This window comes from Notechis scutatus, chromosome 3 (assembly GCF_049901735.1).
Source record: "Notechis scutatus isolate UNSWTSFEM ecotype Mainland chromosome 3, rNotScu1.2, whole genome shotgun sequence".
In the NCBI taxonomy this organism is placed as follows: domain Eukaryota; kingdom Metazoa; phylum Chordata; class Lepidosauria; order Squamata; family Elapidae; genus Notechis; species Notechis scutatus.
The window spans coordinates 79,739,375-79,762,657 of record NC_142011.1 but is presented as its reverse complement, the minus strand read 5'-3'; the positions used below and the strand labels follow the sequence as shown (position 1 = coordinate 79,762,657).

Below are 23,283 nucleotides of genomic sequence, written 5' to 3'. Positions count from 1 at the left end.
AAAATATCCACCATCCTAAGAAACCCTAAAGACAAAATCGAGTTAGAAAACCAAGGAGTAAACGAAATCCCTTACACCGCCTGCCCCACCACATACATTGGACAAACTAACAGAAGAATAAGTGCACGCGTTGAAGAACATAAGAACTCAATCAAAAAAGAAGAACCGACCTCTTCCCTGGTCCAACACCTCAAAGCCACAGGACATGAGATTGACTTTAAAAATACCAGAACTATCGCCAAAACCGAACACTTCAACAACAGAATAATCAGAGAAGCCATAGAGATAGAAAACGCCCACACAGCATGAATAAAAGAGATGACACCTCCCGCTTACCAGCCATTTGGAAACCCGCCTCGTGAACAGACGAGTACCTAACATGATGAATGACACCAGACCCACACCCACGAGGGCCACACAAGATGCCACCACCACACTTCCACGTAAAAGCAGACTCACACCCACACAGAAGATGAGACACGACCACAGACCAGAAGTCGCACTGCAGCTGCATCACTACCCACTTCAAACCCCTCTGAGCCACACGTGAAGCGAACTGACCCCCACCATGAAGATGCAGCACGACCACGAACTCAAGCCAAACAGCAAGATCACAGCTCACCAGCTCAAATCCCCAGTAACTAAGACCAACCTGAGCACAACCAAGCCCCCACCTGAACAGAACACACCTCCAGCCAATCAGAACATGGCCAACCCCCAACCAATCAGAACACAGCCAAACCCCAACCAATGAGAACACACCCCCACCCAATCAGAACACAGCCAAGCCCCCACCCAATCAAGTCACACCCCCACTAGCAGTTAAAAGGAAGAAGCAGCTGCAAGCTCACATCACTCTGAGAAGCACAGAGCTGAAGACAGAAGCCTGAAGATGATGAATGAGACTTCATCGAAACGTTGCCTAGATACTTCCAATCTTACGCGGGAGAAAACCCGAATAACCAAAGATCCACATACAAATACCCGCGTGAACCTCAGAAAACAAATTATATATATATATATATATATATATATATATATATATATATATATATATATATATATATATATATATATATATATATATATATATATATATATATATTCGGCTTGGTTCGGGTATTTTCCCACGTCATTGTAGTTGTTCTTTTAAAGTTGTAGCAACGTTTCAGCAGAATCTCATCTGCCATCATCGGGCTTCTGTATTGTGTCCGTCTGTGGGTCAGACTTTTACAGTGGTTTCAGATTTAAATTTGGGGCAGCCTATTGCTGTGCCAGAATGGTTTTTTCTTCATCCTGATTGGTTGGGAGTCTTGGTCTGTGTTTATTGGTCTCGGAGTTTGCTTTGTTCTGCTTGATTGGTGTCTCTAATATCTTCTGTCTGTTTTTTGGCTCTTTTTGTATCTTGATTGGCTGGTAGCATTGTGTTACTTTATTGGAGGCCTTTAGTGCAGCTTGGCTTCGGGTAATATATATTCGGGTATATATATGTTTTCTTAAGTTTTCGCGGGTACTTACATGTATGGCCTTCAGCTTTGTTCGGGTATTTTCCCACGTCATAGTAGTGGTGCTTTTAAAGTTGTAGCAACGTTTCAGCATATATATACACACACACACACACACATACATACATACATACACACACACACACACACACATATATATACATATACATACATACATATATGATACTTGGGGGGTATGAAGTACAATTCAGTGCTAGTTTAAGTTCAAGTTGATATATATAGATTGCACTGTAATATGGCCCATAATTATCTTAAAAGAAGTAGTTCTCTACAGTACATACTTGTCTTTTCAAGTCTAACTGAACTCAGTTTTATTATATAATGTTCTGTAGTGGTGGTTGACTTATACCAACAAAGGACATTTAAAAAAATAATATGATACTGGATTTAATATTTGATTGCATAAATGCAGTGTTCACAATGCCAGAACTTTATGTTTCTGGCAACTTTGCCAGAATGCTGGTTGCTACATTCTGTATCATTTGTGGCTTTGAAGTACTGTATCTCTGAAGGCAGCATGACTGAGAGCACATTACAGTAGTGTAGCCATGGGTAACTGTCATCACAACCAGCCTTCAAGTAGGACCACAATAGGTGCAGCAGCAGAAACTAGAAAAAGGCCCTGCCTGGTCACAACCTCAACCTGCTTATTTAGAACAAGTTTGTCCTACAGTGCTCTATGGAAGTCTTACCACTGACTCAACAAACTTTCTTCGAAAGAAAACATTTGAGTCTGAGCAATAGTTGTTTGAGTTGGCTAGATCCCATATAAGCTTCTTAAGGCCTCTGGTATAACCTTATTTCTCTGCAAGATGACTGACACCTCCCTTATCTAGTCATTCATCTCACCCTGGCCTCTTGTAGAAGCCAGGTTGAATAGGGATTTAGCTCACAGGTGACTAAGCTCATTGTATAGATCACCCTATGCAATTCCTTAGAATCAGAAACTCAAAGGAATCATAGGTAATCTCAGAAGGCTCATTATCTCCTTAGATATTGCCCAGTATCTCGCCATGAGTGAATTAAGAAATGTTATCAGCCAAACATGTCAGATGTATGTTGCCCAAACATCTTGTAGCTATCCTCAGGTAAATCTGTGCCTCCCCACTGAAAAGGATTTGGGTAACATAAATATAGCCACCCGGGTATGCTTTGTACCATACTTGTCTTCTGCTAGAACTCCAGGCATCTCAGAGAGAGCTCATTGGGAATAATCTGGAAAACTTGGCCATGGTACTTGGATGAAATTACTGAGGAATTCAGGATATGAAGACCAGAGGTAGTGTAGGACTGCCTGCACAGGCCAGCTTTAATATTATAGGGCAGTGATCCCCAACCTTTTTATGCCGCGGCCCGGTACCGGCATCAGCTGGGCGCCGCGCCCGGTACCGGCATCAGCTGGCGCCGCCATCTTTTTGATGAAAAAGTGCTTCCGGTGACCTCACCGGAAGCACTTTTCATCAAAAAGATGGCGGCGCTGCCCGTGAGCTTTTCTGCAGAAATGGCTTTCACCCGGAAAGCTCACGAGCAGCGTATGCCGCCATATTTTGATGAAAAGTGCTTCCGGTGAGCTTTCACCCGAAAAGCTCACCGGAAGCACTTTTCATCAAAAAAGATGGCGGTGCCCAGCAAGCCAGCGGCTCGGTAGGACTTGTTCCACGGACCGGTACCGGTCCGCGGACCGGTGGTTGGGGACCCCTGTTATAGGGGACATGCCCCTGTTTACTATAGTTGAGTGTGAATTCCTGAACTTTCTCCTAAGACATGGAGGTCCACCAGCATCCTAGGAGACACTAGTCCTTTCAGGAGCTTCTGAAGATGTCCTGCCATAAAGCAAGATGGACAGTACACAAGCAATATTTCTGCCCTGTCATTATAGCCTATTACAGATAAGCCCAGCCTGTCAAATCAGCAGTATGGTCACACCAAGCTTTCCTGAGAGATAATTACCATCTTCCTCCTCTTAGGATGGAGTGAAATAATTGCTGGATTCATAAAAGGCATAATGTGCTTTGTTTTACTGATGACTTACTCTGATATCCGAATGCAGCTATTATGGTTTGAAAACTATAGTTTTTGCCTTAATATAGATTGTGAACTTAGCTAATTATGACTTATTCAAAAGTAATTGTTCATAAAATATAACATGATGTGCAAATCCAGGCACAATTTATTAATGAATCAAAAATGCTGAAATCCTAAATGCCAAATGCTTTGTAAGTGCTAATTGGTTCCTTTCATTTATTGTTTTACATACGAACTAAATTATTTCAAATGCCTGCCTTATATTAATGGATAAATTTGCATGCTCGTAAACATTAAGAAATATTACAATAAAATATAGATGATCAGAAATCATCTCATCAGTTCATCTTCAATACTAATCTCAAATACACACCTCTTGCCAAGTCTATTATATGAAATCTTTTGTCTTCCTTTTGCTCTTGAAATATTCTTAAGTAAGTTTGTATTTTGCTCTGCCAAAATACTAGGCCATTAGTTTTGCAAACCCGCACTTGGTGACGGAAATCTGGTAGCAAGCCTTTTCTCTGCAAATCAAATTACACTGCATGTTACATAATGTGCAGTTAATGATTCATGGTTATGTGTATACAGCAATCAGATTAATTTAACAAGAATATAATCAAAGCCTAATCACAGTGTTTGTTTTTACACTTCACATTTACAAAGTTGTTTCTCAATACTCTTCTCTCCTATAACCTCAAGCGACTGCTTTGTTTAGAGTTAACCTTTTGACGGTAGGTGCTAGCTTTTCTCAACGAGACCATTCTGGGCCAGTCATTCCACAGGATTGTTGTTGTAGGGAAAATAGGGGGAGGAAGTTGTATTGGATATGTTTGCCACCTTGAGTTATTTATGAAAAACGGACAAAAATAGATTCCATAGGTATTAGATTAAACTCCAAGAATCCCCCTCCATGCTTCTAAATAGGGACAATGTCAAGTTGGAAAAGCTAATCCATGCTGTTTTGAAAGTTTATTGAAAATGCATATTCATTAAACTTCAAAGTTGCTTCTCTGCAGCCCACTTCATGATTTCAAAGCTTGGGCGTGCTCCCTAATGCTCATGTTTGAAAAGGGGCATTGCGTAACCATGAGTGCTAATGCACAAGGAACTTATTCAGAAGGGCAATAATCATTTTTATCCCTATTCATCCACTACATCATCTGGCATCAAATATACTGCAACTGCAATTGTCACTCATAAAGCTGGTTTCATTGATGGTCTTTGCTTCCTAGATTCTCATGGCCACTGCTATTCTAGGTAATGTTTAGGAGTGCCTTACCTTTCTCTAAATCAGGGCTTGGCTTGGCTGGGGAATTCTGGGAGTTAAAGTTCACAAATCTTAAAATTGCTAAGGTTGGACACTCCTGCTCTAAATTTTAGTTGTTTAGTTGCTTGCCAAATAAACAGGATGCTCTTTCCTTGAGTCACTGTGCATCTTGGAAGGTACCCGAAACAAGGAGGGACTTATTTGTTCTAAGCCATGAGTCAAGTGCAGTGATTTTTAACCAGTTCATAACTTTGTGCAGTGGATGATGTGTAGGATTCCCCCTCTTCCTCTTTTGAACATCTGCACTTGAAGTTTTAAAGAAGGGGAAGCAGGAATCCCACACTCTTCAGCAGAAATTCTATTATGCCTTTTGGTAGGCCACCACTTGAGGAAGACAAGTACACCGTGTCTATATGGAACAAGCAGCCTGTTCTTATTCTTTGGGGATAACAATGTAAGCAAACTGTTTTTGAAATGGGAAGAATCTCCTGAATGATTGATTACTTTCAGAATTATGTGGAGAACTGAAAATAAAATGGGACAATTGCTAATAGGCTTCAGTATGATAATAGGCTATTTTTTTTAAAAAAAAATTGTTTCCTTCAAGTCAGTCTTGACGTATTTTAGATTTTAAAAAATCCTGCCATTATTATTATTATTATTATTATTATTATTATTATTATTATTATTATTATTATTATTATTATTTAATCTTTAGTGAGATTCACAGCCTTTGGAGCTGGTTGGTATCTCAACAGCTCAAGTCCTAACCAAGGACCTAGGAACTGTTCAGGTAGCGTCGGAGGATATAAGCTGTTCCAAGTAGGGTGTTTTTTTGTAGAATCAGAGTATTCAAGTCTGATAAATTCAGGATTTCCAAATAGCGAGGCAGCCCTTTAGGCTGGGTTCCAATTACAGTTGGAATAACACATGATTTCTTTTTTTAAAGTTGCTCAACTTCAATTTGTAAGTCTTGATACTTTGTGATTTTTTCTTGCTGCATGTCTACAATTCGTGCATCACCAGGTATTGCAATGTCAATGAACCAAACCCTTTTCTTCTCAACTATTGTTATGTCAGGCATGTTGTGGGCCAAATGCCTGTCCGTCTGAATTCTGAAGTCCCACAAGATCTTGACTTTTTCATTTTCCGGAACCTTCTCAACCTGATGTTCCCAGTAGTTGTTACTATACTCAAATCCAAACTTCTGGCATAGTTTTCAGTGAATGATTTTAGCAACTCAGTTATGGCATTCTAAGTAGTCAGTTTGTGAAATTTTGCTACATCCACTGATTAGATGGTCAACTGTTTCATCTTTCTCATTACAGAGGTGGCATTTGCTGTTGGTGGTGACATGCTGAATCTTTGCCTTCATGCAATTTGTGGCTAAGGCTTGCTCTTGAGCAGCCAAATAAAGCTTTGTTTCTTTTTTCAGTATTCCTGATTTTAGCCATTTCAAAGTAAGCTTTTGGTCAGCTTTGCCTTCAATACTTTTCAGGTATTGGCCATGCATAGCTTTGCTTTTCCAATTTTCAATTCGCTTCTCTATTACTTCTTTTTTGTATTCAGCATTTGACTTGGTTGTCTTCAAAAGGCCTCCTTTATGTACTTCCTTAATCATTGGCTCTTCACTTTTCTGGATGTAGTCATTCAAGCCGTGTCTTTCTTCTTCTACAGTCTGCTTTACTTGTAGGAGACCTCGACCACACTCTGCTCTCGGTAGATATAATCGATCAACATCACTTTTAGGATGCAAGGCATGATTCATAGTCATAAGCTTCCTTGTTTTTCTGTCCAAATTGTCCATCTCCATCTGGGTCCAGTCAATTATTCCTGCAGAGTATCGAATCACATATATAGCCCAGGTTTTTATTGCTTTTATCATGTTTCCACCACTCAATTTGGACTTTAAAATCTTGCAAATTCTTCAAAAGTACTTGGCTGAAGTTGATTCCTTGACTTTATTATGCATTAAATCAGAGGCTTCTAAAATCCCCAAGTTCTTGTAGTCTGCTTCTGGTTTCATTGCCTTTACCATTTCTTCATTGTCAAGTTCTATTCCATCATCTTCTATGACCTTGCCTGCTTTGATTGCCATTGTTGCACATTTGTCAATTCCAAAGTGCATGCCGATGTCCTGGCTAAATTCTTTTGTACGTTCAATTAGTGAATTCAGTTCACTTTTTATTATTATTATTATTATTATTATTATTATTATTATTATTATTATTATTATTATTATTATTGAGAAAGATGAAACAGTTGACCATGGGTGCAGAAAAATTTTACAAACTGACTACCTAGAACGCCATAACCGAGTTGCTAAAATCATTCACTGGAAACTTGCAAAAGTTTGGATTTGAGTAACAACTACTGGGAACATCAGGTTGAGAAGGTTCTGGAGAATGAAAAAGTCAAGATCTTGTGGTACTTCAGAATTCAGACTGACAGGCACTTGGCCCACAACACATCTGACATAACAATAATTGAAAAGAAAAAAGTTTGGTTCATTGACATTGCAATACCTGGTGATGCACGAATTGAAGACAAGCGGCAGGAAAAAAATCACAAAGTACTGGGACTTACAATTGAAGTTGAGTAACTTTGGAAAAAGAAATCGGGTGTTATCCCAATTGTAATTGGAACCCTTGGAGCAATACCTAAAGGGCTACCGCAATTTGGAAATTCTGAATTTATCAGACTTAAATACCCTGATTCAACAAAATACCACCTTACTTGGAACAGCTTATATCCTTCGATGCTACCTAAACAGTTCCTAGGTCCTTGGTTAGGACTCGAGCTGTTGAGCTACCAATCAGTTCCAAAGCCTGTGAATCTCACCAAAGATTAATGTAATAATAATAAGAAGAAGAAGAAGTAGACAAGGAGGCGAACGTACCTAATACTCTTTCCTCCTCCTATTTACCCTACAACAACAAAACCTCTGATGTGAGTTGGGTTGAGAGTGAGTGACTGGCCCAAAATAACCCAGTTGACTTTGTGCCTAAGACAGGACTAGAACTCACTGTCTCCCAGTTTCTGTCCTGGTACCCACTGGAGCAAACTAGCTGTCTGGTTAAGTTTTTGTTGATGTTAATATCCACACATCACATACTTTCTCTCAGACATCACAGCACTTATCGATATAACTGTTCAGTTACTAATTTGTCACCCTAACCTAACCTCCTAACTCGTATAGAGTTAGTAGAGAGAAAGAAAAAAATTCACATTTGTCAAACTGGTAACAAACTCAGGATTGTGTGGCTTGCTTCCAGATGCAAGCTCATAGATGAATAGTTATGTTGGTTCAAATGTAGCAGCATCCTACCACCCATGATTTTTTTTTAATCCAAATATGAAGTGGTGCTAGACAAGGATGAGCAATGTGCTGGTCTAGTTGGATAATGGGAAGAGGGCTAAAATTTTCAATGAATGATGACCAACGTCAGAGAATTCCATAATCAAATAATTCCACAATCAAATATTCACTATTTTATCAGGTTGCTACATTTGTAAGAGGAATATAATAGGGCATATGATGAGCTGAAATCCCTCTCCTCATTGACTATAAACTTGTGTGTTCATTGCCAAAAAGGAAGCTAATTCGTATAGAATAAGCTGCTGAGGTTGCATTTTCATAATTCTTGGCCTTAGTCCTCTGTACGTTTGCTCAATTTTTGCTTTTCCTTTGGTAGGGCTTTATAACAGAGGTTGCTCAGTCTGTGTGTTTTGTTCCTTAAGGATTCCATATACTATTGTTTATGTAATTGGCTGCAAAAATATGCTTAGCTTTAATCTTCAGATTCTAAATTTCTTAACAGGGAACCTGAACCTTCCTGAATCTTTGCCAATGTATTGTTGACAGGAACAAGCAGAGGACAGGATTGGACTGGTAGGAAGGGGTAACACTATAGCAATCAAGTAGAAAAATGGAGAGTTCTTAGTTTATAGGTGTGGTTTGATGTTATTATACTCAAGTGGTTTTCTTTGCACTAATTGTAACAGATTTGCTACTGTTTCGAAAAACTGTAATATATCTTACTCAAGTTGTTACCTTCAGACTCAGCTATTATTTTTATAAATGCAGGTTGTTATATGTTATTTGAATTTAAGACTCGTGGAATTAAATGTCATTCAATTTTCTTTATGGACGTAAGTTTCTGAAGTAAAGTATGTCTTTCTGATCATATCTTAATTAGAAGCCAAGGAGAGCAGAAAAGGACCATTTTAGTTTGATTAGCACACAGAACGTGCATTTTAAATTATCATTCTTAGTGATGTCCATGTGTGTATGTAATTAAAAACTGAACCCTAACCCTAATTATTCTCTGGGCATATACTGTATAGGGTTTTTTAAACAAAGGTACACAATACAAATGATTTCTTACAATTCCTTTTTGAAGTTTGGGCAGATTCCATTCATCAAAAAAAATGTAACAATTTTTAAAATACATTTTATATTTACAAATATTTCCTGTAATATTCTGCAAATGCTTTCCCTTAGAAAACAAATATGAACTGGAGCTTTTCTTTTTGGCATTATTCCCAGGCCCTCTTCATTGTTTTATCAATGGCTTTGTTCTGAAGGACCATGGAAGTAATTTAAACTAGGCTAAAAAAATGGCTTTTTGTAATTTCAGCTTGAATGTGATTGGCCAATTGGATAAAAGGAAACAATTCCTACCACACATCATCTTCTAAAAGGTTATGGAGATACTAGTCATTTTCACGGAAGTATTCTGTTTTGGCTTCTTACGATTCTGGATGTGTCTCTCCTACAAAGTTTGAGCTACTAATAAAGAAGAGTTTTGTCCTATGTGACCAAATGCATATTTCCCTATAGATAAGGGCAGAGGTGGGCTATTGCCGGTTTGCACCGGTTTGGGTGAACTGGTAGTTAAGATTCTGCGCAGTTTGGTGAACTGGCAAATTGCACAACTGGCTGGCCCAGCCCCTGCTCATTTTTCAGGCCAAAAACAGCCTGAAAAATGGCCTGAAAACATTTTCCAGGCCATTTTTGGCCTTTTTCTGGCCATTTTGGGGCTGTTTTCAGCTGTTTGGGGGGCCAAAGATGGCCTCAAAATGCACCCAAAACAGCCTGAAAATGGCCCAAAAAAAGCCTCCAAAACAGCCTAAAACAGCCAAAAAATGGATGAGGGTGGGGTCAGCCAGTGGTGGGATTAGCCCCAACTAGCTGATTTCTACCTTTGCCTTTGAGGCAAGTGGCTGGAAGGTGGAGCTGGGTATGGTGAGTGACATCAACCCCCAGTCACATGACCAACTGGCCATGCCAATCCAGCCAGAGAACCAGTTGTTAAAAAATTTGCAGCCCACCACTGGATAAGGGGCATTTTTCTTTGTCTTACCACCAATACAAATGCAAAATTCAGCTTTGCTTTCTGAGTTTGTAATAGCCATATTTAAATTATAACATTTAATACTATATACTAAGAAAGTTTAATACTATATACTAAGAAAGTCCATGATTTCATGTGCTGTTTTTTGTTATTTGAAAACCTCTACTGAGATTCTGGGAATCTAAGAGTATGAGGCTGCACAGCAGGGTTTAATATTAACAATCAGAAGACAAAGATGTTAACAAATAATATGAAATTATAAGATTAAATAGAACTAATGTATAGTGTATAGTGTTTTTAAGATTGATAAAAATATTATGACAAATATTAATTGTGTGCTATTTAAAAATAATTATGTAAAAATGAATATGTTAAGATGGGAGAAATTAAAAGAGACAATGTTGGAGACAATTTCTGTGATAAAAACAATTGTTTTGCCAAGAATGTTTTTTCAGACAATACCTGTTTTGACAACCAATTATACCATTAAAATAATGGCAGAAAGGACTTATATGGCAAAGGACAAAAACACAAATTAAATGTAAACCATTAAAGATGCAAAGGAAAGAGTAGAACTGTGTTTTATTTATTTATTTATTCTGTCTGGAGGTTGTTGCTGAGAAATGAGACTTTTAAAGCTAAAGGGTCACGACCTGAGGTTTGATAACATGGATATTTATGGTATGATAATGTTAAAATTAACATGGATTTCAAAAATCATTTTATTAGACATTCCATATTGAGAATATGGAATAGAATTAAACCCAGGCTGTGCCTGAAAATGCTTTTATGGATGTTGACTCTAAAAGCATATCATAGAAGAGAAACAGCAGACAAAGACAGATGGTTGATGTACCGGGAACTATTGGAAAACCATCAAGAAGAAAATTAAAATTAAATCAAGAGCATGAAGGTGCAGTCATGCTAGACTTTTGAACAATTGCTAGGACAGACTGAAATGCCTTTGAAAACATCCCTTTGTTCTACATCTGGTTCAGTAAAACACTTAAAGGAACAACCCAGAATGGTTTGGCTTGTACAAACACCAAGCCATAAACCATGAGCACAGAATGATTGCAGTGACACATTGCCCATAAGTGAAGTCAAACTGCTGTATTACAACTTGGCAAAATATCATCTTTCATAATATCATTTTTGTTTGCTTCATCTTAGAACCGCAACTAATGTTTTGTGATCTATGATCAAGGGATTGTAATCTCTGTGAGATAGATATGAAAGCTTTGTGATCACGGTGTTTAAAAGGTTTCAGTAAACACCATGGGTGCTTAAATTCATTTAATGGTACATGTTTGTGAAGATATTGAATAAGGAATATTTATGTGTATTATCATGTATTCTCAAAGTATATTTCCTACATCATCCTGTATCATATATTATTAAGATATCAAAATATTTTATTCCTGTATGAAAAATTCAGAAAGTGAAAGAAAATATCCCAGTTCTGTAGGTAGCTTATGTTACATGTACACAGAGGTATATTTTGGGCAATATATAGTCTTTAGAAATTTTGATTTAATGGTATTAACACAAGTATCATTTTTGAGCAAAAATGTAATAATTGCAGAAAGTGTAAAAGCATAAGGAAGCAAAACTTCATTCTAATTACATTTTTTTCTTATCTTTCCTCCCCCCTCTAGAATGCAATTCTCAAGTCCAGGATGAATGAATGCCACTATGATAAACGCATGGACTTCTTTTATAACAGGAGTAACACTGATACGGCCGATGAGTGGTCAGGAACTACTCTTGTAATAGTTTTATGCTTCGGCACTTTTTTTTGTTTCTTTATTTTCCTTTCAAACTCATTGGTCATAGCTGCTGTGGTAAAAAACAAGAAGTTCCACTACCCCTTTTATTATTTGCTAGCCAACCTCGCTGCTGCAGATTTTTTTGCAGGTATCGCTTATGTATTTTTGATGTTCAACACTGGCCCAGTGTCAAGAACATTAAGTGTAAATAGGTGGTTTTTGCGCCAGGGACTTTTGGACACAAGTTTGACAGCTTCTCTGGCCAACTTACTGGTAATTGCTGTTGAGCGCCACATATCTATTGTGAAGATGAGGGTTCACAGCAATCTCACAAAGAAGAGGGTCACATTTTTTATTCTGTTGATCTGGGCCATCGCGATTTTCATGGGCGCGGTGCCCACATTAGGCTGGAACTGCCTGTGTGACATTTCCACCTGCTCTTCTCTAGCTCCTATTTATAGCAGGAGTTATTTGATATTTTGGACAGTCTCCAATCTGGGAGTTTTCTTCATCATGGTTGTTGTATACATAAGAATCTACATGTATGTCCAGAGAAAAACAAATGTTTTGTCTCCGCATACTAGTGGATCCATCAGCCGCAGGAAAACTCCGATGAAACTTATGAAGACCGTCATGGCAGTATTAGGTAAGATACAGTGAGCTACGCTACTATTATTATCTAGCTTTAAAAAGTATTTTTTCTGCACCTGAATATATATGTATTTCTATTTGTTGTTCCATCCTTGGTCCCATTCTTCAAAAAAAAAAAACACAAAAAAAAAAACAGCTTATTTACATATGGTTGTTGTGTAATGTTGTGGGTGAGCTATGCAGCCGCTGACTCAATACTAAGGCTTGAATTCCTCCTCTTTAGAGTTTTAATGCATGGATTGTTTTATTAGTTTTTATTAGATAAATACTGATTCACTTCAGAGTCACCTAAATTCCCAGGTTGGTGTTTTAGTGCAAAAAGAGAAGTCTCCCCTCAAATGACTAATTTAGATGGTAGTTTCAGCATTCAATAGGTTCTTGATATTTATGATCGTAGCTTAATTTGGTCCAGTTCTTATCCATGTGAGGGATACTGGAAGTCTTGCTTAAGAATCAGCAATAGTCATGCAACACACTTGGCATGTGGGAATTGCAGCAAAACAAGTAAAGTACGGTAATAGGATGTCTTGCTAAGATGCCGTGTTGGAACTATTTGGTAAAAAGATAGAATCCATCAAAGGACAACAAATACCAAAAGGCAACAAATGAGTCTGTTAATAAGTAATAGGAGCACTGAAGTGAAAAATGGGGAGGAGTTTGGTTTGAATTTGATAGTTATCACATATGCTCAGTTACCTGTTCAATTTAGAGGAGAATTGGTGTATTCTGTATTTCAGGCATAAATAAGTCATCTTTAATTATTTAATTTAATTAATTAGTTAACAAAACTTTTAGAACACCTTTGTTAGTTGCTTGAATGGCTAATATGGATTCTTAAAAATTGGGGTAGCTTGGTGTTCTACAAAACATTCTAGTTCAGATACTGGGAAGATCTGAGAGCAAAAATCATAGAGGATTTAGGGAATTTGTCCTCTTTAAAATCCTCTGAGATATTTATTTTTACTTCTTTTTGACAATCTGGATTCAATTTCTCATCATCTTCAATTATGACTGTGCTGGCTGTAATTTAGCATAACTGACGGATGTCAGATTAGGAAAAGCTAATAAAAAGTGTTACTTTTTTTTAGCTTATATCATATTTTCTAACTGTTAGCAACTTAATTAGGATTCCTTTCTTATGTAAGATACTTTCACAAAGATAATTTCTTCCCCCAAATTCATTGTCACCTGATAGGAAAATTTTAATGCTACAAAGAAGCATCTTCGACTCAAGCTGTTGAGCAGGTGTTCAGAAAAGGAAGATGGAGTGGCCTTGAGAAGCTTGTGGGTGGCTGCTTGCACACTTTTCTTCTTTTGATCATAAGAACCTTCCTTCATAATTATGAATATGCCATGTTAATCTTCTTAGAGTTGCCTTCTTAAAAGAAGATAACAAAAGAAAGCACTGCTCTGTCTTGCTGGGGACACCCATATTTTAACATTGTGATAGCCACAACATGCAAAAGGCAAGTTTAACATTCTTATCTGAGTTAGACTCAAGGACATTGTCTGGAAAGTGAATTCAGTCTGGCAGATAGCTTGCTTCTCATCTAATGAGAATTTAGAGGGATTGGGGGAGTGGGGCAAACCTATCTATATAACCTAAACAAAAAGTGGTATACTTAATAATAAACATCAATAATAGTCCATTTACAGATAAGAGTTCTGCACCTAGTCTTCTATTGTTAAAAGCTGTTAGCTGTTTTACTTATCCAAACCTTTTGGCACTTCTGTCTGATATTATTGAGCAGATAGAAAATTATAGTCCATTTATGAAATTAGAAAGTATCATCTGGCAGGGGCCTTGAGATCCATGCTAAGCCAAGTAAATCAATGTTATCCCTGTTATGCAGATATTTTGTATGTTCATAAGTTGTTGGGTGTTAATGTAATCTCTTACCCTAAGCAATAAATTATGCTTAATTATAGTTGTATTGCTCTGTGATGTGAAATTTCTTTGAGACTTTTTCTTTCTTCTTTAGTGGTTATACATTTCCTCTTATTTTTATTTGCTATCGGGGCATCTGAGATGGATGTTATTGGATGATACAACCAAGACAATCTCTCTAAAAGTAGTGCTAGGTCAAACATAAAACTTCCATAGTGAAGACTAAATTAAACCATAGTTCACAAAAGCTTGCAGAATTTCCCAAGTAGTAGTTGGTTGAAATCCAAAATATCAGCATTGCATTTCCTTTACTATATGTAAAGCCAAAACAAATACCCCTATTACTGTATTTATAAAAGGAAAGCTATTAAATAATCTGGTGCTCTCCAGAAATTTCACTTCAAATCTTTTCTCACTCAGCCAGCCCATCGTTGGTAGATTATGGCTTCTGAACACAGTTTTTCAGCACAGATGATATTTACTGGCACGTTTAATTTATTCCTGTTTAATTCAGCTTTTTGCTGAAATGTATGCTCCAAAAATTTTAAAAGCACACTTATGCAAACATTTAAAACATAACATCAATTAACAATAATACTTAAAAGCATGGTGTAGGAGATGCAGCTTTGCAGATTTTTGAGATATCAAGATTAGGGGAATCATATGCAGTTTTCTGCTAATTCATTCCATAGCTTGGGAGTATGCAGGGAAATGCTAATCTCTATGTGGCAGATAAAAAAAACCTCTGACAGTCCTCTTAGAGCCATGACCTAAGCTATTAAAGGCTTTAATGTTAAATTTTGTCTACTAAGCAACTGACATCCAGAACAGATCTTTCAGTCCAAGAAAAGCATGACCCCTATACCTTGTAGCAATTAATAGATTTGAGTTTATCATGAATTGTAACTTCCAGAAACTTTTCAAAAGAAATCCTGTGAGGAATGCATTGCATTGTAATAATCAAGTCAGTTGTATAGTTACAACCATATTTTGGATAGAGAGGACCATTGGTTTGAAAGAGGGGTAAAAGAATCCATCTGGGTTAAAATTAAACACCTCTCCCTCAACAGAAAGGGAGGAATAAGACACCACCTACAAGGATCTCCAGTTTGCAATGCAGCCCTTGCAACTGTTCCAAGATTTCACAACCAATTGTACTCTGATTCAGGTGACCCTGAGGGCTTAGATAAACCCCCAAGTGGCCTCAACAGCTCTCCGAGAGTGCTAGCAACCATATGACTGCAAAGAAATACAATTCTTCCATCCCCCCCCACCTTATCAGAACCTATTCTTCCATCCCCTCCACCACCATAAGAACCAATGAAGCTTCTTGGATGAGAAGTTAAACGTTTTCGTCCTCAAGGGGAAAAAAACAGTCCAGTTGCCTTTTGAAGAAGAAAAGCATCCTTGAGACAGCCATTGCATAGATTATAACATGGACTTCATATGCTCAGTGAGCTACACTGGTTCCCAATTTGCTTTCACAGCAATGTACGGTACTGGTTGTTACCTTTAAAGTCCTTCCTGGCATTGGGATGGGGAGATATTTGAGGAATTAACTTGCTTCCATTGTTTTTCTCTGATCCATTTGTTCAGGCAGGTTGTGGATCCAGATAATCTGATGGAACTCAGGAAATGTGCCTTTTCCATAGCTTTATCTATTCTCTGAAGCCCCACAACGCGTTGGAGGTGGGAATGGCTCTGATCCTATTTACTTTTTTAAAAGAGTTGAGGATCTGGCTGCTTCCTTGAGCATGGTATATGTCTGTGGAGATTCTCAATTATCCAGGCCATGACTGTCCCAAAGGTGCTTTTCAAAAGGCAACTGGGCTTTCTTAGTCTTTTCTTGAAAAGTTTTTGCTTCTCATCCAAGAAGCTTCAGAACTGAAGAAGCTTCTTGGATGAGAAGTGAAACGTTTTCAAGAAAAAAACTAAGCAAACCCAGTTGCCTTTTGAAAAACACCTTTGGGATTGTTGATATATGTTTTTTTTCCAGCAGCCACTTTGGTTTATTTTTAGTTTGTCATAATATTTATTTTTATATTGTGGTTCTAACCTGTATTAACCACGCAAAGTTATCTTAGTGAGGTAGGAACCCAACAATTAAACATCACTAACTTGCCAAATCTAAGTAACTCAGAAAGAATCTCAGCTGCTTAGTAGCCATCTTTATGCAGTACACTCACTGCAACAGGTACTATTTTCAAATCCAGTGATTTAAAACCAGGGTGTCCACTGTCACCCCCCCAGACAGTGGGACTATGATTTCAGGGGAAGAACAATCCCATCCATATAAGACTGAACCTCTGCCCCAAGTCCAGATCCCTATTAGTAGAACCTCAGTCCAGTGGTGGGATTCAATTTTTTTTACTACTGGTTCTGTGGGTGTGGCTTGATGGGTGTGGTGTGGCTTGGTGTACATGGCAGGGGAAGGATATTGTAAAATCTCGATTTCCACCCCGCTCCAGGGGAAGAATACTACAAAATCCCCATTCCCTCCCCATCCCACTAACCTGCTTTCCAGCTCCGTTCTCCTGTGCAGGGTAACAAAAGAAGACCCAGCCAATCAGCTGGGACTTGGGAGGCAGAGAATAGATGGGGGCGGGGCAGAAGTGGTATTTGCCGGTTCTAACTACTCAAAATTTCCGCTACCAGTTCTCCAGAACTGATCAGAACCTGCTAAATACCACCTCTGCCTCAGTCTTATTCTCCCTAGTATTAAACTTAACGAGTGTCCAAGGGTACCAGTTATTTCTTTGAATGGATGCTAAGGAACAATAAATCTTGAGATCATCTGCATATTTCAAAACTTTAAATGTTCTTCCCAGTAGTTTCATGTGGCATTGCATGCGGATTTATGCTTCTCCTTTTAGTATGGAAGTGAAATTAAAGTCTGGACAGCTAGATTTGAATAGAGAAAGTGGCTCTGTCACTTTGTTTCTGGGCAAAGTTGTATTTTTTGGAAGGGCTCTGATGCACATTTTTGTACGTATAAAATTGAATTTTACCTTCCACAGTTCTAGATCCAGAATCTAAACCTGGATCTAGATCCTTGTAAACCTGGCAAACGTAAGTGTTTAGTTGTTTTCCTCTATAGGGCAATGCTGTCAATCCATTGTACAGAAGAGAAAAAAGAAATATATTTTGATGTCGAGATTCAATTTGCCTTTAATTACTTCAATTTTTAGGGTTTTGATCAGCCTTTATGGTGATAGATAACTTACTAAAGCCTTTTTCTCATGGAATTCAAGTCTGTAAACATGCACCTCTAGGGCAAGTCTTAAGATTATGGATTGATTTCCAAAGCGTAGTAGATCTTTAGCAGCCTAAAAGATTAAAAATCTTTAAACAGGGAGGCCTTGAAATCTGAATAGGATTACACCCTGTCTCTTTGTTAGAGCTTTTTTATTCTGCAAACCTGTGTGTCAGCAGAAATTCAAAAGGCAACTTTTCTCTCTCTCAAGAATATTTAATCAGAAGCTCAGTTGAGGAGTTCCTGCAGTCATTAGATTGAAGGGACATTTCAAGGAAAAGATTTACAAGTTCAACCCTAGTTATAACACTAATTGTGAAATTTGATTTCAGATAAGATCAGTTGGCATTCATGATCCAGCCTTTAATATACATGATCAGAAATGCAAATAGAATGAACATTTGACACACAACTCTTGCATACAACTAACAAGAATTAAATATACCTCAAAAGACTTCATGCAAATATGTGCACTTAATGCACATATTTGCAATGTTTCAAGTAGGTTTCGTTGCCTTTGGGGAAAAGGGGGATTTCTAGTACGAACTATTTGTAAAATAAAGCATCTAGCCAATCTAAACTGATGGAAATCAGATAAAGGCTCTGTTTGCAGTAACTTATAACTGACTAATTTGCTCAGGAAAACAGGAGTATTTTCTTTAACATTGCACGTCATCACAATTGCTTTTCAGAAGTTTCTAATTCCTTCTCCTATTATGTTTAGAGATAACAATCTACCTAAATTTTTAAATGACAGTTTCCACTCCCTGTATCTGCGTATTTTAGTGGTTGAAAAATTATTATGCTGCTTTCCTTTATCCTAAGTTGTCCAATGCCTTATTTTTATTCCCCAAAACTAGTTTTCCATTTCTTAGATATAGATTCGTGGCAATGAGCCAATGGGGAAATTTCTCTATGGCTAATGCTGTAATTCCTGAATTTGAACTCCTTGCTAGAGCCTGACAGTAAGTATTAGGAAGCCTCTATTGAAAATTCTTTTGCTATCAGAGACTTTGGACAACTTTCTAAAAAAAAGGGTAGAGCAGGGGTTTTCAAACTTGACAACTTTAAGACTTGTGGACTTCAACTCCCAGAATTCCTCTTCCAGTCTTGTTAACTCAGGAATTCTGGGAGTTAAAGTCCACAAGTCTTAAAGTTGCCAAGTTTGAAGACCCTTGGGGTAGAGGATTGAATAGCCACTATATCAAACTAGCTAGCATGGCTACCATCAACACTGGAAACACAAGGCATAGATTCTTTAGAAAACAAGATCTTGTAGACTAACAGGATTGTATGCTGACTGCTAAGATTCAGTTTGCTGTAAGCCAGTGTTTGAAGTAACAATAGTCTATGAGGGTTGATCGTATATTTCTGCACCTGTTCTGCAAGTTCTTGATGCTTAAAATTGGACTATTTTCTTTGTTTCTGATCCCTGGCTATTAATTCTCACTTCATCTTGCATAATAGGCTCTGCCTGATACATTTGACCTTCACATTCACAGATTAAAAACTGTTATCTGCAGCCAGGGAGGGAAACCTGTATAAAAATGTATTGCCTGTTTCTATTTAAGTTTTTTTTTTTAAGAAGACAAAAAGTTTTGATTTTGGACAGTTTATTCACTTCTTCATATTCCTTTTGAATTTAAGACTAGAAACCAGAAGTGTGTACATTTGTCACCTAAATTTATGCACTCAATCATTGTTTAGTAACTGCATCAGATACTGTAATTCATTTAATATTCTCTGCTTTCCTCTGAAATGAAGCTTTAAGTAGTTAACCATAACTATGGTAGAAAAAAGTGGCTAAAAGAATAACTAAGCAGTCTGTACAAAACATTGGAATTATAGTCAAAATATGTCCAAATTATATGTAATATGTATTATGTATTGTATAATATGTATCAAGATATAGTTAAAAAAATAAAGTCATTATTGTCCTGAATTCATGATGTATCAGGCTATAAATGTACAAATGTTTGAATGATTCTTACATAAAGTTCTGTTGAATATTGTGCTTTTTCATGTCTCAGATCCCGACTGCGGACAATTTCAAATACCTTCAGTCATTGTGCTTATGGGTGATAATGGGATTGCAGTTCAAAGTATATAGAGGCTGTTGAGTTGGAGAGATTGCTCTAGAAGCTTCTCAGTTTGCAGATTACTTTTACAAAAGCATCTTGGCTAAAAATTCAAAACAACTTTTTGAAAAGAAAGAATATGGCATTCCAGACAAGCCAGCACAAGACTTTTGGTTTGCTAATTTGAAGTGTGCTTAGCCCTTGTTGTGACATGTCTATATTTGAGAAGAAATGCTATTATTTCCCTTAAGTCTCTCCTCATATAAACATATATTGCTTACATTGACAGTATACAAATGTTCTGAGTGGTTGTTTTAAAAGTTTATTTCCAGAAGGTGGAATGAAGGAAATAATAATTGGAGCTAGAAGATTTACCATTCCAGTTTTAAGGAAAGACTTTAAGAGAAAATAGATTTAGGTTGTAAACTGTTTCAAAAGATTGGAGCTAATACTATTGTAGCAATGATACAGAATATTTTCTAAGTCTCACAATCATCCATATTCTGAGAAAATAACAAAAAATTATTTGAAGAAAATAAGACTTGCAGATCAAACATACTTGCATTTTTATTATCATATATGAAATAAATGGGTACCACTTAGAACAATCTTATGCTTGATGGATTACAAATTTATGAAAGTTTGGTGTAGTGATTTAAGGTACTGGTTCAGAAACAGGAGGCTCTGTATTCTAGTCCTCTCTTAGGTATGATTGCTGGCTGGATGACTTTGGGTCAGTCACTCTCTCTCAGCCCAATCCAGCTCATAGAGTTGTTGCTGTGGGGAAAAGGGAAGGAGGAAAAAAGATATTATGTATGCTTGTCACCTTGAGTTACTTAGAAGCAGGATAAAAAAATAATCATTAAAAAGCTTCATTATACTTTATTTGTCCTGTTCAGTGTTGTTCCAAATATACTAATATTTATATATTTGCAAAACATAAAAAGCTAGCCACTTGCATACCAGTTATAGCTGCAATTTCAGGGGGAAAAAGTAAACAAAATTGGACGTGATTATGTTTAAAAGTCGATTTCCCCCCAACTTGGTATTGTCTAGATATGGTGGGATTACAACCCCTATGATGGTGACATCAATAGGAATTACATGTAAATTGTAGTCCAATACATTGGAGAGCAGTAGATTGGGGAATGTTGCTTAAGATCATCTATCCTGACAATACTTTTCTGTAATTATTACTTATAAGAACTTTTTTCAACATCAGAAAGTGTTCCAAATTAAACCCTCTGTGTTGAATGTGTTTTGAATGTTAAATTATTTGGGGCTGTAAATTAGATTAGGAAGTTGAAAAACATTCCATAAGAAAAAATGCCAAACCATTTCCTACCATTCCTAAAAAAACAACAACACAAGAGCATAATTGTGGAGTCACCAGGAATCAAGTTTGATTTAGAGGCTTCAGCATTCTTTTAGCTATAATTCATTCCCATGTGGTGCAGAATGGAAGCATGTAAGATACACATGCATTCTTGATCATGTGCTTTTTATTCACATTTTGTAGTTAGAAAAGTGAAGGGCTTCCTTAAAGTTGCACAGCAAATTGGGCACAAAAGTAGGAACTGAACTCAGCTCCCTTCCCTATGTCCTAAGTGTTACTGAACTGTATATTAGTTGGATAGTATACTGGTAAGTTGAACTCTAGGCATGTCGTTGAATAATTTGCTTCCATATCTGCCTGGTCAAAAGATATCCAGGCTACTTGAAGAGTACTTCCTTGTTGCCACAAGAACACTTTACAAAAATATTTGTAAACTTTAGAAAAAAGGGGAAAGACTACTTGAAATATAAACGGTGACTTTAAAAAAAAAGCAGATTTTCCTCTGTATGATTTCTAGGCCTGCCTTTTGTGCAGAACTGTAATTTTTCTATTTTTATAAGCTGGGCTGCAATTGTGGCTTCAGCTAAGCACATACTTGGTTTATGCGTAGCCGTTTTCTCTCTTTCCCTCTCTTGTTTGCACTGAAACCTTAGAGTACAAACTTAAAGTGTTGGCACTAGATATGAAGACATAATGCATTTAAACTGCTTTATAATTATTTAATGTAATAGAAGGATTTTTAAATATTGTAGTTTTAATTTTTAATTTAATAGACTTTCTGCTAACTGGGAATTTAATAATGGGATGCAAATAAAATAAAATGCTTTACTGCCTAAGCTTTTCTAACTTGCTCGTCTATGCTTTAGTAATCATTCTGTTGTGAAGCCCCTTCAACCAATATTTTAATGGGTGATGCAATTATTACAGATAAATAAGATTTGCTACATTTATTCTTACCTCCTCACCCTATTTATTTTCTTTACTGTTGTAAGACAGTAGTGAGAATTGGGGAATCAACAGAAGCTACTTCATCTATTTTTAGTTTTGGACAGTAAAGAAAGTGGCAGACCCCAAAAGGTCTGAGCAGGAAGTAAGACATTAGGTTTTCAATGAGGTACCATAAGAGGTTTTGAAAGATTTAAACTAGTCAAACTCTTAATTTCAGGCTTGGGCTAATTTACTTGAACGAATTCAATGATTATTTTATGTTGCCTAGAACCTGGAAATCAAGCTTGATTCCTGGTAACTCCACAGTTAAGTTCTTGCATTTTTTTTGGAACATGTTTTAAGCTGTTGTTTATTTATTTGTACCTTTTAAACAATATGAAGTTTCAGGAATTCCAGCATTCACTCAGACTTAATATCTTTAGAAGGCGATAAAAACTGAATGTAAGATGGGGGCCTTCTTTTTATACTTTGGAGGCTAGACTAACTTACTCTCAAAGAGAATATGGAGTGGGAATAGAGAGAAAGATTATTCATTTCTGTCCATTACTGCTGCTTCCTTGCTCCCACTGTAATACACCACAGAGTGTTACTAACCATCAACAGCCTTCGACCAATTCCTAAGGAGCATTACCTCAAGGAAAATGTACTGATGAATTTATACTCACAAATTTTATTCCAGGATTGGATTAGAAATGATCCTGTGGAATCATATAACCAACTCCTAATCCATCCTCTTTTTCATAACAGATGAAATGTGTAAACACTGGATTTAAACTACCGTGTTTCTCACAAAATAAGGCCGGGCCTTATTTTTTTTTGAGCCCCCAAAAAACAGCTAGGACGTCTTTTCGGGGGTGAATTAATTTCTTCCCCCCCGCGCACTAGCGCCGTCTCCAACAACAGCGTCTGAGTCGCTCCCGCTTTTCCCCGTCCCCGTAACAACAGGAAAAAAAACATTTTGGGGTACCTGGGAGCACCGCATGCTGCGTTTTGGTTTAATCCTGAGTGGCCAGGCTGAGCTGCAGCTGTCCCTCTCTCGCCAGCGCCGTCTCCAATAACAGCAGCAGCAGCGGCAGGAACCGTGGAAGTTACGGAGGCAGCTCCCCACCTGAGAAGTGGCTGAAATGCTTCCACGGTTCCCGCCACCGCTGCTGCTGTTATTGGAGATGGCGCTGGCGAGAG

At 37.4% G+C, this 23,283-nt stretch overlaps 1 protein-coding gene and 1 long non-coding RNA gene across 2 annotated transcripts in view; one reads left to right on the top strand and one right to left on the bottom strand.

The window, feature by feature from the left end:
- The window catches only part of LPAR3 (lysophosphatidic acid receptor 3), a 37,083-nt gene that overhangs the window by 9,723 nt on the left and 4,077 nt on the right, over nucleotides 1-23,283 (top strand). Inside the window, exon 2 of the mRNA XM_026690214.2 lies at nucleotides 11,837-12,593. Within this exon, the coding sequence (XP_026545999.1) occupies nucleotides 11,858-12,593 (736 nt within the window). The 5' untranslated portion in view covers nucleotides 11,837-11,857. The remainder of the gene's footprint in view (nucleotides 1-11,836; nucleotides 12,594-23,283) is intronic.
- LOC148131247 (uncharacterized) overlaps nucleotides 20,369-23,283 on the bottom strand; it is a 42,962-nt gene continuing 40,047 nt past the window's right edge. The window contains exon 3 of the long non-coding RNA XR_015748623.1: nucleotides 20,369-20,594. This is a non-coding gene — a long non-coding RNA (uncharacterized LOC148131247). The remainder of the gene's footprint in view (nucleotides 20,595-23,283) is intronic.